This window comes from Opisthocomus hoazin, chromosome 23 (genome assembly GCF_030867145.1).
Source record: "Opisthocomus hoazin isolate bOpiHoa1 chromosome 23, bOpiHoa1.hap1, whole genome shotgun sequence".
Classification (NCBI taxonomy): Eukaryota; Metazoa; Chordata; class Aves; order Opisthocomiformes; family Opisthocomidae; genus Opisthocomus; species Opisthocomus hoazin.
Window position 1 is genome coordinate 7,902,391 of NC_134436.1, and position 15,772 is coordinate 7,918,162.

Consider the following 15,772-nt stretch of genomic DNA (forward strand, 5'->3'; position numbering starts at 1 on the left):
CCAGGAGCTATGAATCTTCATCATTCAAAGTCAGGCTATTGAGCAGCGCTTTGTGTTACCCAGGGATGAGCCTGCACAATCCCATGCTTAGCAAGTTGTCAGTGTCCTTGCTGGCTGCGGGATTCTCCCTGTCTAGTTTTTACATCTTTCACTCAGTGTATGAGAAAAGAATTTTTATTTTAAATGCTTTAAATGTGTATCTCTCTTCTCAAAGGATTCTTGTTTCAGGATCCTGATATTTTCATGTGGTTTGTTTTATACATTCAGTACATGTCAACGGTCAGAAAGATGGTTTTGTGGGGGAAAACACAGTGAATGGGGGGGGGGGGGGGGGGTTGAGGAACCAATATGAAGGATTTTATCCTGACCTGGTCTTTGACCTTAGCGAAGTGCTGAGATGCACAGTAAGTGTCAGCTGTGTGGGAGCAGAAGTACTCAGCCAGCGTCAAGATCACACCCATGAGTAGTTAAGCTTAGGGGAGCTTAACACTTTGACATGAGGGAAAGGACAAGTTCTGAAGGCATAAAACTCTGAGGTTGTCCTGAAGCAATCTGTGTGTTTTCCACATTCATTTGGATTCTACAAAGTATCATAAAGGGGACTGGCAGGAAGGACATGGCGTAAGAAAAAATGTGATTTTTCAGTAAATTCAGAGAAGAAATGGAAGCGCTTTTTACAGAGGATAGTTGAGAGGAGCGGTTAGCAGGAATGGGGAAGAAAAGCAGAGATGTTTGAAGTTTCATCAGTCTGTAATTGCAGAGGAACACCAAGGAGGCAATGTCAAGAGGACACGTTCAGAGGTGCAGATTGGCCAAATAGAACTGAAGACAAAACTATGCAGCATAGTAAAAAAAAAACGTCAAATCTAGAAAGCTTTGTTCTGCATATTGTTTCCTTCAGTTTTTATTTCAGCTCCCCAGCATCCTTTTAGATAGTATTTAGCAATAAGAACTTGCTTTCTTTTTTTAATTCGCCATCAAGGCACTTTTCCCAGATGCTCCCAAGTTCCAGGGAGGAAATCCCTGGACCAAAAGACTCAGACTTTTACTGATAATGATGGAGTCACATCTGCAAAGGTTATGGGTGGCCATAAGAAGGAGATTCTGTGCAACAGGTAATGTACATAATTCTTTTCAAGAGGAGAATTGGAAGCATTATAGCATGAAATGAAGAAACAGCAGGGAAAGGGGCATGTTTTTGCCCGAGGCTGAGAGACAGGCAAAGCTGTTGAATATACTGTCAAATATGTTTAAGCCTCATATTGCAATAGATACTGTTTCCCATGTTTTCTCTGCCTTCCACTGAATGTGATGCACCAAAATAATAATAAACCTCCTCCTTGCTCAGTGCTTTTCCCACAGCTATAGAATCGAGACTAAAAAAAGGTTTTTCTTGAAAGAGAATTTGGAGGAACAGGCTGTGACTAGTTCTGTCTCTCTTCTGTTTAGAACAGGGAAAAGCTGTCATTTTCAGTGGCAACTCAAATTCTGATGATCATTTTCTTTCTGGCTGCATCTGCCCACGGTGACCACCTAAGGACCCAACGGGACGTGCTAGCCTTAGGTCGCTGGAGGCTCCCACTCTTAGTAGGAACAGGGAGAAAAAAGAACAACAAAAATCTTCTGCCCAGCAGCATTTGATGAAGTTCACTGCGCAGCAGTTTTGTTTTCCAAAGCAGCACTGGGCTTTCGGAGGAAGGGGAATGAATCTGTGAGCAGATTGTGTTGTCTCCGTGGTAGCTTATTGTCACTTCAAGAGTTGGCAGGATCCTTGATTGCTGTGTGACACCGTGTATGAAATAGCTTTTGCAGAGAGCTGCCCTTGCATGCAGCTGTAGAGCTTTTTAGTCCCTGTGATATGTTTGCGTTTTTCAGTACATTGTGTGTTTCAAAAGCCGTGAATGTTCCACCTGCCGTACCTACACAAACCATTTCTGGTAGTGATCAAAGAGCATGTGTAGCTACGAGCATCACACCACAAAAGCTTTTTATCTTCTTATTCATAGAAATAAGAATCTTAGAAATAAGGTTACCATTTGAAAGATTACGAAGTAAACCTGTCTTCCTGCTTCCTCTTGTGTTGGGACATCCATCGCACCTCACTGCCTTTAATTAGTTGCTTCGGTTCCGGCTAGTCCTGTAGAAATCAAAAGCACAGGGAATGACAGGAGGAGGACAATGAACCATCTGCCAGCACATTTCTCTCCTTTTTGGTCACTGTCTTGTGTTAGCCCAACCCAAATCAAAGTCAGCCTCTGTGGTACATAATGGATCCAGAGCTTGTGTGTTTAGGGCGAGATTCAGATCCCTTGTGTTAGAGAGTAATGCAGTTGCTGTTTGTTCACTCTTCATTTTCAAAAGCATTTGATAAAACCTTTTCTTACTACGTGCAGTTTTCCTCCTAATTATTTATGTGTCTTTTCCACTCTCTGTCTTCATACATATTCACCTTTCTGGGGTTACCTGTCTGCTTTGGAACAGAGTTCCTATTACTTGTGATCACCTGAAAATTTCCTTCTCTCTTCCCTGTGTTCCTTCAGCCTGAGAAGCGTAGAACTGCAATGGATGGAGTGTTCCCAGACAGGAGAACGCAGGCTGCACATCAGGGCTTTTTGTCGGGTCCCTGTGGCAGTTCACACGTTTTCTGTCCCTTGGTCTCCCTAGGTTATCCCCTTCCCTGCTTTCAGTGAAATGTAAGCGCTGTTTCAGCTCTTTGAGCTCTCAAAACGCAAGGAGTAATATATTGTTACTCCTCAACCAGTGTTTAGGAGTCATGAAAGGCAAGTGAGTTTAATCCAGATCTTACATAGCTCATCTGATTGAAACACTCTCAATTTGCCAGTCACTCTGATGACGTCTTTGCAAATTCCTTCCATTTTTCGTAAGCAAATAGTCATTCACAGTGTATGTATTCATATTCCTGCCCATAGCCTTCCCTGTGCGATGACAAGCACTGGTATCCACCTGCTCTCGTCTGCCTCGTGGCAGTGCCGCGGGGACACGTGCTCAGGGATTCGCGACCGTGCCCGCCCGTAGCGTGCTGGCCTCCGGCAGCTCCTGCCCAGCAGGCACCGAGCCCTGGCAGCCGGTGGGTCTGCCCGTGCTGGAGGGGACAGGGGTGGGGTCTGGCTGTCTGGCGCAGGGTGCTCTAGGCCTGGTCACACTTGGGGAAATCTTATCTGAGGCCACTTTCGCTCTAAATGCTGTGTTCTGCTTTTTTTTCCCCCTGAAAGACACAAAGACTCAGCAAAAGTAAGGTCAGGAACTCTCTGAATAGAGCGAAACTGAGGGCATGCGTTTGTTGTGCGCAAGAATAATTCCGTCAGAATGGAAGGTTGTTTAACAGCAGCAGATCACCTGCAGATTAAATCCTAGACTGAATTCATAATTATGAGCCTGAAGTCTTCGCCATGCACTGTAACTGAGTATGATTGAGCTTTGGTTTGCATGAAATCTCTCTGAAGTCATTAGAGAACACAACACAACTGCTATGCCTAGTAGTAATGGAGCTAAATGCCCTTGTACTGTACAAATGTTCCTGTTGAAAACATAATTTGACCCTACTGTGTACTGGTTATGGCCCTCCCTTTTCTGTAAATCTTTGATAGCAATTCAGATCTTGATGTTAGTATTTGTGTCAGTTACTCTGATTATTCACTAGCTCGTGATAGGCACTGTGAGAAAGGTCTCCTGCACTGCAGGAGGGGGAAAGCAGGCAGAATGGAAACCATTTTACTCAAGGAAGCATAAGCTTAATGTAGAGCAGGTGGGTCTGTTTGGGAGAGAGTATGGTACTTAGTAAGAAACTAAATCAATGTGACCCAGTTAAAAAGTTTATTTTAAGGCTGTGCATCGTTTTAGTTTTAAGTTGAAGTAGTGTTCAAAACAACTAAACATCTGAACTGCTTTGTTACCAGCCAACATTCTTCTTTGCAATTATATTAAAGAGGCAGTGAAAAGAGGGAGGGTGAGTGCCCAGTCACGGATGCATCTGTATCACTCAGGCATCCAAATGACACAGTTCTCCTGGATTCCCCGTGTTGGCAGAGTGCAGAGCAATACGGATTCCTCACGTGAGATTGCCCTCTGGAGGTGTCTTCATTAGCTATGGCAGAAAGCTGGGTGACTGCTCGTGCAACTCAGATACCTCAAAAACTGAGAGGGGGGGCAAAGTTTGTTCTCTTCTGGTACGTTCGCCATTGCACGTGTTGAGATTAAGCTGAGCGACGCTTACCAGAGATGCAAAGTTAGCACTTTTTTGTGTGTATAGCGGTCCCTTGAATAGGGTGAAGAAAATAATTGGAGAGGCATTGGCATGAAGAGCGCCAGTCAACTAAAACCAGTGGAAGAATGTTTGAGGCTGCAAATGGACAATAAATCTTCCCCTGAGTGCTCTGAGAGTGTGGCAGCCTCCCCAGGCGTGACAGCTTGATGGGACAGTTAAGAATAGGGTCCGTTATACAAATTCTTAGCAAACTGCAGATTCAGTGACCAATAAACAAGCAAATCTGAGATTACCGGAGGTAAGTTAACAGTAAGAACAAACCAGACACTGCTGCTTGGGGGTAGAGTGTATCTAAAGGGTTTTTCATCAAAACTGGCAAATATCTGGAGATAGGATCATTCCTGGTTTGACTTTTTTTTTTTTTGCAAACGTGTATGCAGAATGATTTTACGAACATCCAAAAGCTTATGGAATATTTTCTCAAAATATAATTTACAAAATAGTGTGCTCCCCTGTTTTTTTCTATTCTATTTTAAAAAAAAAAAATAAAAGAGGAGGCTATGTCCTGTACGTTTTTGCAATGGTCTGCAGAGAGCAGAAAGGCCAGAACTTGCCTGTGGAGTATTTTGCCTCTCGTGTGTTCTGGGGACATAAATTAGGGTTTTGGCAGACTTTTCTTTGTGTGCTGGTACCTCTTGTTCGTTGTAGTTGATGATTAGCTTAGGCAGTTGTTGTAAGCGATGTTTAATTAGTGCAGCAGAGGAATAGAGACTTGTTCAAAATATTCTCTAGGGGTTTCTCGGGAAGACGTTTGCCGGGCTCTGACTGCATTTGTTTCCAGTAGGACAGAAAGAGTTCATTGACACTGAAATTACTGAGTTTATTATAGATATTCCACTTAATGCTGAAAATCAGTATATGATATAGAAGTCTTTGGAAGATACAAACTATTACTTCTCATTGCTTAACAGAGTACAATGGATGAATTTATTTGAAGAACCCATGCCAGAATTGCTGCTTTGTTAAACCAGTGTAGGAATAAGGATATGGAGCTCTGCATCCCTCTTCGCTAGAGCCACACAAAAGTATTGGCAGGAATGCTAGTTATAGGTATAATTTCTAAATAAATTAGGTGTGGATTCCAAGGTTGTGCAGACTTTGAATGAATCATGGAAGAAATTTAGTGCCTCTTTGTGCCATGTTGCATGAGTCACAAAGGAAAATTAATCTAATTTTTTATCAGTTAGGACGCTGGCTACTTTGGCAGCTTGTGGGGACTGCAGGTTTATCTTTCTTGGATTGTAAAGATAGACAGTAAATCAAATTGTCTTACTTTCATTGCTGTACACAATGTACAGTATGAGGTGATGAAGTTAACACTGGACTTGTTTTCTGGTATTCCCAAGTAATTGTGCGTTGACTTTCTGCGTAAGAATGCTGGCTCGTAGCAAAATGGTGAAGCAGAGCCCCTCGCTGTATTATCTGTCATCTCTGTTCAAGCACTTACCTTGTTCTCCTTGTGGGCAATGAATAATCTGCTTGATGCTGACTTTGTTCTTTGGGCAATGCAAACCCCTTACTAAGGAAAGTGAGATTTTTTTGAAAGCACAAGCGTTGACCTTCAGTGAAGTCCAGCAAAATGTTCTGAGCAGTCGTGGAGGACAGCCGCTTCCCCTCTCCTTCACGAAGCCTGCAAGAACATTGGAGATGAGACTTTCAGAAGCGCTCTCCGCTGGCATAGCTCTGCAGACATTAAAGTCAATGGGAGTTTTATTTCAGTGGGACCAGTCAAGCCAAAGCTGAATGCCCTGCTTTATGTGTCAAAGTTGCAGAAATGAATAACAAGAAGTAAAGCTGTCTGAAATAATCCAGGATGTCAGAAAGAGAGAATGCTTCCATCAGCCAATCATGTACAAAACCCAACAAATATTAGGCTAAGAAACAGAATAACAAAGTACTCCTGTTTGCCTTAATATGTCTGTAGCAGCATGTGTGAGCTACCTTGCTGTAACGTACTGTTGGGGGCGGGGGGGGAGAAGCAAAGCAGTGGTAATTATGGATTGTCAGTGTAAGTGCCACCAGCATGAAAGGCCACTGGGAGCTGAAATCAGGCTCAAAGGGAGCTGGGGGAGCATTTAACACCAGAGCCTGGCCATCAGCTCAGAAGCTACTATTATTAGTATGAGCTGCAGTATTTCTAAGATTGCGTTTAAATACATGGACCAAACCGAAATGGCACTTATACTGCAAGGGGACACCAGGAGAGAGTAAATAGCTAATAAAGAGCAGCGTAGACTGGGCATTCAATGTGTGGTGGAAGTTGTGCAGCCTTCCCGGAAGGAGCGGTTTGCAGGGCTTCTGTAGCATTTTCTGTCGTGTTAGTTCTGCCTCTGAATTCGCCTGGGCTCTGTTCTTGTACACTAACCCCAATTGTGCTCCAGGGTGTTCCTGCAGTTGTAGCGTAAAGGATGACCTCTTGTCTCCAGCACCTTTTTGCATGGGTGGAGTGGAGAGCAGCTCTCCGTGAACCTTCAGCTTGTGCTTCTCCATGCTGCTTCCTCTCAACGCTCCTCTCTCTTTGGCGCTGCCTAACTCTGACTCTGGCTGTTCATGGGGTTTTCCTTTGTGCTTGATCTAACCATGTGGTAGAACAATACAAATTGAACATGGTTCTGTCAAGCACCATGGAAGGCTGCATACTCCCTGCCGCATGGCATGCTGGGACACTTCTGCTGTTTTCAGAAGCATCAAAAGGTGAGAGATTCCCCTTTTCTCACAGGAAAAAAGGAAAAAGGTGAAGTGTCGCTTACCCAGGCTCCCGGGCACTGCAGGGGGGAGCCGTGGCGATGTTTGCGACAGACTTTCCAGAGGGCTTGCATGCAAAATAACCATTTCTGAGTAACTGATCTGTTTAATTGCACTTACAATGTAGAAGTTAGGCACCCTGTTGATTAATATGGTTCAAGGGTGGTTCCAGCTGTACCTACAGAGATGAATAATCATTTTTGGCTTCTTACCTTATAAATAATGTAAGCTGCATCTCTCTAAGCTGTCCACTGAGTCCTGCTACTCGAGGAACCCTTTGGATGCTGTTACTGTAACAAGATGCCTGCTATTGGACGTAACGTTGGACCTGATCTGAGCAATCTTAATGTGCTGGCATTTCGTTCTGGAGAAGTGTACTGCTAAAGAACTTCAGAGGAGCCTGCAAAGCATTATCTTTTATCTCCTGAAATGACAGGGGTAACGTGGCCTGCATGAAAACAGTACATAGCACAAAGCTGAGTCAGCATACCCAAACAGGCCATTTTGGCTTTGACAGCGTAGACAAGATCTTTAACATACTTCTGCCTAACTTTGTGTAAAGTAGGGGTGACTGACCTATTCATAAAAGTCTTTGAGAACCTCATACAGAAGTTTTCTTACACGGAAATACTGCCTCATCTTGCAAATTTGTTACGTATCTGTTGTGGAGCCGTCAGAAGAAGGACATCTGAGATTCTCAGATTTTATCTGTAATTACTGATAAGAATTAATATTACCGATATGAAATTATGACAAACAGTGTACTTCCTTTTTTTCCTGTAAACCGAGAACTGAGATCTAGTGATTACATGAAGAAATGATTGTCTGGATTCCTCTATTTTTTGTCCAAGATTTAGACCAAGTGATCTCTGTGATCGTGTTTTTTGATGCAGATTTGAGGCAGCTGGATCCATCTTTTCTCGAATGAATATACCGGGTCAGTATTCAAGCTCCTGTTGAGACAGCTGGATCTTTTTTTTCCAGAACAAATCATCCAGCACTCCTTTTAAGTCCTTTGAGCAAACCCAAATTTTAAAAACTGAAATCAGGTTTGTGAAACAGTGCTTAAAAAGAAGAATAGGACAAAAAGGTACTTGTCTTTGTTGCTGAATTTCTCCATGTAGATATTAGAAAGGCACCTACAATTTCTGAGCACCTGGAAATCTGGAGCTTCTTTATCTCAGTACTACTGTTCTGTAGAATTGCATGTGCGTTGGTTTTATGACACTGAGGAATTGCAATGCCCTGCTAACTGATAATGGTGTCACGTAGGTTGTGAAATGAAGGAGTTACCAGAATAACTAGCAATTCAGATAAACACAGTTGCCCTCAGTTAAACACAGGCCTTGCTGTTGTCTTGGTACTCATTTTACAGCAAACTCAATTCTTTTTAATTTTGGAAATGACTAGAAACTCCCAGGTCATATTTTACACTCAGCCAAGCTTCATGGAGTTCTCAGCTACAGTGCACACGTGCTTTCAGGTCTAACAAAATAGCTGGTCTGGAATGGTAAAATGAAGCCAAGCGTTTCTTCTGTGCCTGTCCTGCATTTTCCCATGGCTTTCCACAGGTGATTTCATAGTGTGCAAGAAGCGCTACATGCACGTGATGGTTAACTACACTTCCTGAACCCGGTCATGCTCACTCAGAGCCCTGCAGCAGCACACTGGTGGAGCCCTGTGTGTAGAAATGGATGTAAGCACTTAAATAATTCTGGAAGCAGGTGGCTGAATTTCACATTAGTATCCCAGACGGGAATATCCTAACAGAGCAGCCACCTGCCCCAGTGATCTCAAGGCTCAGGTCAGACAGTAAGTTCCATCTAGTCTTTGGCAGGTGATTCCTGCTATTGATCCCTTTTGACTCAGGGCTTACCTGGGTAACTCCTATTTAAACTCATTTAGAAAAAAGCAGAAAAAAAAAGAGAGAGAGAGAAGAAAGAAAAGTACGAAGGTGATGTTTGCTTCCTTCCTCTCCCGCTGAACCAAGAGGGCTTTCCCCTGTTGTAAGCGTGGAGGCAGTGGGCTGATGCCCAGGCAAGATCAACATCTTGTAGCTGATGCGGTGTGGAAAGTTGTATGCCATCAAGAGAGTGAGACCACGAAGTCAAAACGTGATAAATATTCTTTATTTACTTTGCCAGAAAGCTTGAGAGAAAACCAAAAACTGATTCTCACCCTCTAATGTTCTATACCCTTTTTTCTCCTTCAGAAAGCGTTCCAATTACTTTCCCATCCTTTTTTTTCCTGTAGGAGGATGAATCTTGTATCCATCAGTAGACTAATAATTTGTATTTAATAAATTTTTATCCTGTGTAACTTCATGGCGTTTGTGATTATTCTTTCGGAGAAAGCTTTACAATGAAAATTAGAAGTGCTTCTTCATGGGTTAATTTGGGGATTTCCCAGACACTTTCTGATCACTGAAAAATTTTGGTGGGCTTTTCAAGGTGTGCTGTGTAATTGTAGCAGTTTTGATAAGCTCTGATCCTGATAAGTGTTCCTCTTTGGCACTATTTCTGAGGAATCATAAACAACCAATTGTACTGTCTCATAGATCTTAGAAAGAATAGCTGTGTGTTCTTGTAATCAAGCCGTAATATGTGCTTCGCTTGGCATTTTAGCCTCACTACCAAGCCTGGAGATTTTAGGACTGGAAATCAGGTGGATTTTTTTGAAAGGATAAGAGTTTAAATGACGGTGGTGTGGGGAACAGCTCAGATTGTATTTTTATACTACTTTAAAATGCCCAGTGGTCCTAATATTTGAAGTGCTGTGCTATCAAGCTAAGAAACAGTAGCCAAGTCTCACTTTAGATGTATAATTTACAGTAAGCATGATAACCTGCAAAGAATTTAGCACCACAGAAGTGGTAACGTACAAAGCTGTCTGTGATGTTTCTCATAATCTAGTTGGGAATTACAGAACTAAACCAAAGCGTATCTATGGAATCAAAATGTTAGATTGCCTGCAGAATTGCTTGCTTTCACGGCATCACCCTGTGGAGGTAATGTGGAACATAAATTAAAATAATAGTGGGTTTAGGTGACTTCTTTTTTCTTACAGAAAATAGTACGCAGTCACAAAGCGAGCAGCGGTGTATTTATCAGTCTGGGACGGGGAAGCAGGTGATGAGCATTATCGAGTCTCTAAAAACAGACTTCAGCTCAAATTCAAGTTTTTATTGATGCTTTCAGGTTCTTAAAAACTGAACTTGCTGAGATCATTCCTGAGAAAGCCTCGCAATTGATTTCTAAAACTCTGGGAAAGTTAAAAAATACTTTGTGGTAGTTACGATCGCTGGCATTACACAAGGTTCCCGAGCCAATTCTGGTGCTTCCGTTTATGAAATACGAAGTGAGTGGGCAGGTATTGCGTGGCGGGGTCTTGGCAGCACTTGGTTTACATACACATTTATTAATACTCCTCGTTCCTTCAAGCACAGAGATTAAGTTTCCAACCTGTTTCCAAGGACAGATCAGTTCATGAGTTTAATTGGAAAAGCATTTCATTAGAAAGGGTCAAAAACCTAGTCAAAGAGGTCTAGCAATCATGGTTTAATGGTACGTTGGGGAGTGCTTCTCGCTAAGTATGGTCTGCCCGTTCCTTAATTAAAATGAAAATGATTTAAACTGCTATTACTTTCCTTGGCTGTTTGTTTAACATAGTTAATAAAGGTAGCTAATTGTTGGAAAATTGACAAGGTTCTCTCATAAAAGATTGCTCTCAAAAGTAACTCTAATAGCTGAGGTCTGAAAATTTTGGGCTTTTTAATGACATATTTAAAAATCCTTTGTCATTTAAATGCACCAAGGTGGCTCCTGCTTTCGTGAGATCCCTGTTCCTTATTGCTGGACCGAGTTCCAAATGGGAAGAAGCGGCTTTGCTGGAGCTCATTGGAAGCAGACTCCAACAGCTAATTAGACCTGCTTCAGAAAATACCGTAACTGGGAGGCCGGTTAGACAAGGAATTAATCTGTCAAGGGAAGAATGAAAAAACCAGTCTAATCTTGGGAGTAGTTGGAAAAATTGCTGAACATAATCTTTGCAAGTTTTAAAACTGGGGGGGAAGCTGAGAGCTGACAGGAGGCGGTGGTGAGACTCAATTCCATAAAATCTCCGATTGCTGCCGGTATCAGGAACCGCTTGCTGGAATGTGTTTTCCTTTTGTTGCAGGGTCAGAGGATTACAGAAGTAAATTCACCGGGAAGTGTTTCATGGACCTTGTCTGTCCTGAGAAGTGTCGCTGCGAGGGAACAGTTGTAGACTGCTCTAACCAAAAACTGACCCGCTTACCCAGTCACCTTCCGGAGTACACCACCGATCTGTAAGTGCTGCCTCGCCGGGGCGCGCGCAGCAGAGCGCGTTGCTCTGCCTAGTTTTTCACAGCTGTAAAAGGGACTCGGACCAATTCGAGGCACCTTCTACTTTAAGCCCTGTGTGAGAAAGGGGAAGTTCATTTTATTTTGAAGGAGGACCACAACCCTTGTATTTCCTGAGCGTTCATGCTAGCTATGGGGAGGAGAAAGGAGCCATGGCCTTGTGCGTCAGCCGCCTCTCTGTCGTCGCGGTGATGACCTCTTATGCAGCCCAAGCTGTGTGGTTCCTTTCTGCTCTACCTTTGAGTCCGTTGTCTTTGCATCTGGTCATTGGTATTTAAGAAATGGAGTAAGCCTTTGGAGTCAAATGTGCGATCAGGAACTCGTTCCCTCTCAGCAGTGCCTGCGGCTTGGGTGAAATGGCTCTCATTGAAACTAATGTATTGTCAAGCTGTAAGTGATTTTATGAAATTTATTTGCTTTTAGAGATTTATCCGAGTTATAAACATAGTATACGGATAAAGAGAGTATGAGAAACTATGTTTATTACTTAGTAACTGAAGAATCTGGTTCTTTTGTTATATTAGTAGCCCCTTCAAACACAATTCTCTTTTTGTGCTAGTATTCTATTTATTGTACTTAACATATTCTGTTTAAACACCCATAAAAGTTGTTGATGTGAGATTAAGACAGAAAAACATGAGACACACATATCCAGAAACAGAGCAAAGTCTTTACATAGGAAAAACGAGCTACATGTAATCAGGGAAAGAGTTTTGCATCCCAAGCTTGCCAAGAGTGGCCTTTGCATTCATTTTGAAGACCAGTTGACTTTGATGGGAAAGGACCTGAAATCAGCTCCCTTCTGTTGTCGTGGACCACATCTCCAGTTGCAGGTCTTCTGTAGCAGGATGCTAGAGGGAGGTTTAGTCACACAATCAAGGCTGTGTAACGGTTAAGGTTAATCATCCCTTCCCTGTGCCTTGGAAGAAGAAGGCCTGCTGACACCGTCCTTTGGCATTACACTTCTAAAGGGATCCTAAGCTTTTACTGTAGATACTCTTTTATGTTCCTTTTCCTGCAAAGCTAAACTCACTTCACTCTAGGAGTCTGAGAGAGATGGCACGTAGTGTCTTGCTTAACAAAGGTCATAATTCTGTGTGGCAGCCCTGTATGTCACAGAGATGGATCTGTAGCTATCTGTGAAGTATTAAATGTCTCTTTCTTTGTTCCTATCAGGCGTTTGAATGACAATGATATTTCTGTTTTGGAAGCTATTGGACTCTTCAAGAAATTGCCCAACCTCAGGAAAATGTAAGTTTGAGTCACTTGTTAAAATACATGCTGCCTTGGATTGTAAGGAAGGAGGAAGGGATAATTTTCTTTTATAGTTTAGTACTGCAGTGGAAGAAATCACTTTTTTAATGTGAAATTAAGGAAACTGAATGAGTTGCCTGTTAGATGGACAGGTCCAGTTAAACCACAATGACAGATGAAGATCACTAGGCTGACGTTTCGGTATTCTTTAGGCTATATTTCTTAAAGTCTTTGGCTCATGGAGACAGAAGGGAATTCTGTCCCAGAACTAATTCAGATGTATGCTTGTTGTTAAGAGGGGGCTACAAAGTTTTTAGTATTTTGGTTTTATCTTTTGTATGTATTGCGTGAGTTCAACTATTGTGATTGTTTAAAATCGTTGAAATAATATTACAGTATATGGATGATGGCAGCTTCTTTTGATTGTTATTGTTTTAGAGAGGAGAATCAATTAGCTAACTTAGAGATTAGTCATTCAAATACATCTGTATAATTCTGTTAACAGCCTGAGTCCTGGCACTGTACAATGTATTTATTAAAGAAGAGCTGTGTTTTGGAAAGAAGTAATATGTTAGATACCTCCTGATAGTCTTCTACATGGATCTTTCTAAAGTTAATTTTTAAGTTTTAACCCTATGGCCCCACTGCTAATGTCTCATCTTACTGTTTACTTTTAGCAAGATTTTATTGCTAGAGTCAAGGCAATTTAGGGAAACCAACCAACCAAGCTTTCTGCTCTGCATCCATTTCACGGGGTTTCTGTCATCTGGGGCTTCCTAGCCCTTTGAAGCCGTGTAAGATGTCCGGGGCTTTGGAGACAACTGTAGTGGGTTTCTTATGTTAGATTTATTTCTGCCAGAGTTTCAGGTGCAGCACTGCAGGTTTGGGAGTGGCATTTGTATTTGTGCAAGGCCACCAGACTTGAGTAGTTAATCATCTACATTAGCCCTATGTTTTATGAATGATCCATAAGTTGTAGCTACAGTGCAATTAGAAAAAGTTGTTGGCATCGTTGAAGCGCTCGGTTGTCTGTATAAGGAGATAGTAAATGGGAATGAAAAATGCATGGCATAGAAAAGTATATACAAATTGGAAAGCATCTGTCCTCATCAGATGGAGAAGGACTTTTTGCAAGGGTGTGTAGTGATAGGACAAGGGGGAACGGCTCTAAACTAAAAGAGGGCAGATTTAGATTAGATATTTGGAAGAAATTCTTCACCATGAGGCTGGTGAGGCCCTGGCCCAGGTTGCCCAGAGAAGCTGTGGCTGCCCTCTCCCTGGCAGTGTTCAAGGCCAGGTTGGATGGAGCTCTGAGCACCCTGGGCTGGTGGAAGATGTCCCTGCTCATGGCAGGGGGGTTGGAACCAGATGGTCTTTAAGGTCCCTTCTAACCCTTACCATTCTATGATTCTATGATTTATGTTTTGAAAATCTGAGATGGGTAATGGCTGGAATAGTTTCTTTCATTTTATTTAAAACTTACCGTGGGCAAGTCATGGTGCTGTCCTTCCTGTTCCCCTCAATGGCTTGGGTGGGAGGGAGGCCTCGACAGGGCTGTGCTGTTACGCGTAAATGCAGCGTGAAGCAGTTAGAGTTTCTCTAAGAGTTTGCTTCCTGTGAAACAAAAATCTTTCTGCTCAGGTGTTGGTAGGTGATGAGAACTGAGCTGCGGTTCAAATGGATGGCAAACAGAAGTTGTGCCGTCCACCTCATAGAAAATGTCTCTTGTGGATTTTTAGTGGCAGCCTCCAAGCAGAGGCTTTTTGGGTAACCTTTGTAGTTGAGCTGATTTCTTTTATTCTGCCTGGTGTGGTAAAGAAATATCACAATTTGAATAAAGGAATTTTGTGAAAGGGATGCTTTTTCTAATAAGGAAAGCAACATTTCAACCATAATCTTACTTTTTTCTAATTCTCCTAGTTCCGTTCTGTGAAGGGAAGGGGTTACCAGGAAAAGACAAACAAGCAAACAAATACCCCATTCCCTTCTGTGTGATCATTTGGCTTTTACTTAGTATCCTTCTGCTACTAATCGGCCTCTCTCCATCATGCAAGAGGGGGAACGTAGGGAAATACCAGTGGATGGGATTGCCACTGCTAATGGTCCTAATGCAGCAGCTCGTGTCTGTGGCAGGAGTGGAATGCATGTGCTTTTCATTAAGTTGACTGCTGCTATTAAATTAAGGAGGAAGAATATTGGTCAAGCCCCCATTTTTCAGTGTGTATAAGGGACAAAAAATTTCAGTGTTGTTTGATTGGCGATATTGACTCAGTCTCATTGTATTGCCTGTCTGTCCAGGTGTTAAAGGAAAACAGGAGGTGGAGGAATTTGTCTGGAAATTGCATTGCTTCCTAGGCTTAAGAAAGCAGTTCAGAGCTTTGCAGTGGCAGACCATTAGCCTGAAGCACCTTTTGTTCTTTTTTTTCTTTATTTAATCTCTGTAATTCTCTTTCCTCTGAAATTAATCTGAATACTTAGAATCTGAATATCTCAAAGCGCATTTGAATGATTGCCCTCAGATTGTCCTTACTTCAGTTTGACTAGTGACAGATCCACGTCAAGGACATTTGCAAAGAAACCAGGAGTACTGCGCTTCTACTGTGGCTGGCAAAGCTCCAACCAACGTAACTTCCGAGATGGAGGAATCAGCTCTTCCTTCATGGGTGTTTCAGCTTGGTGCTTCCTCAGCTTACGTTATGCTTCAGTGTAGCTTTGGTTTATACCATAAACACTCTGAGGTGGTCTGTAAATTGGACCTTAAGGGGGATGCAGATTTTACTTGTGTTCTAGGCGTACGGTCGCGTTTGTTCTTTTGTCACTCAAGCCCCATCAGTTGTCCGTGTCTGTCTGTGTGTTGTGGCATATCACAGTATCTTGGGTTTTCTAATAGGACTCCAAAGGGAAGTACTCATAGATTTGGCATTGACATACTAGGGTTGCTCCGGTGTGCATATGTGAAAGTAGTCTTTAATTGTATATTCACATTATAATTTTCAGATGGACTCTTGTCCCAGTCCCTTGGTAGTTCCTCAGCTCCTGATTCAGTGCAGTTTCTATTCTTACTGTGTTTTGCTGCAGCGAAGGCCTGCGTCTTGTCCCTCTTCTC

At 42.5% G+C, this 15,772-nt stretch overlaps 1 protein-coding gene across 2 annotated transcripts in view; it reads left to right on the forward strand.

Moving 5' to 3' along the window:
* The window catches only part of SLIT3 (slit guidance ligand 3), a 525,043-nt gene that overhangs the window by 390,962 nt on the left and 118,309 nt on the right, over positions 1 to 15,772 (forward strand). For both annotated transcript variants that reach the window (XM_075442199.1, XM_075442200.1), the window contains exons 16-17: positions 11,207 to 11,357; positions 12,589 to 12,663. In XM_075442199.1, coding sequence (XP_075298314.1) covers positions 11,207 to 11,357; positions 12,589 to 12,663 — 226 coding nt within the window. The remainder of the gene's footprint in view (positions 1 to 11,206; positions 11,358 to 12,588; positions 12,664 to 15,772) is intronic.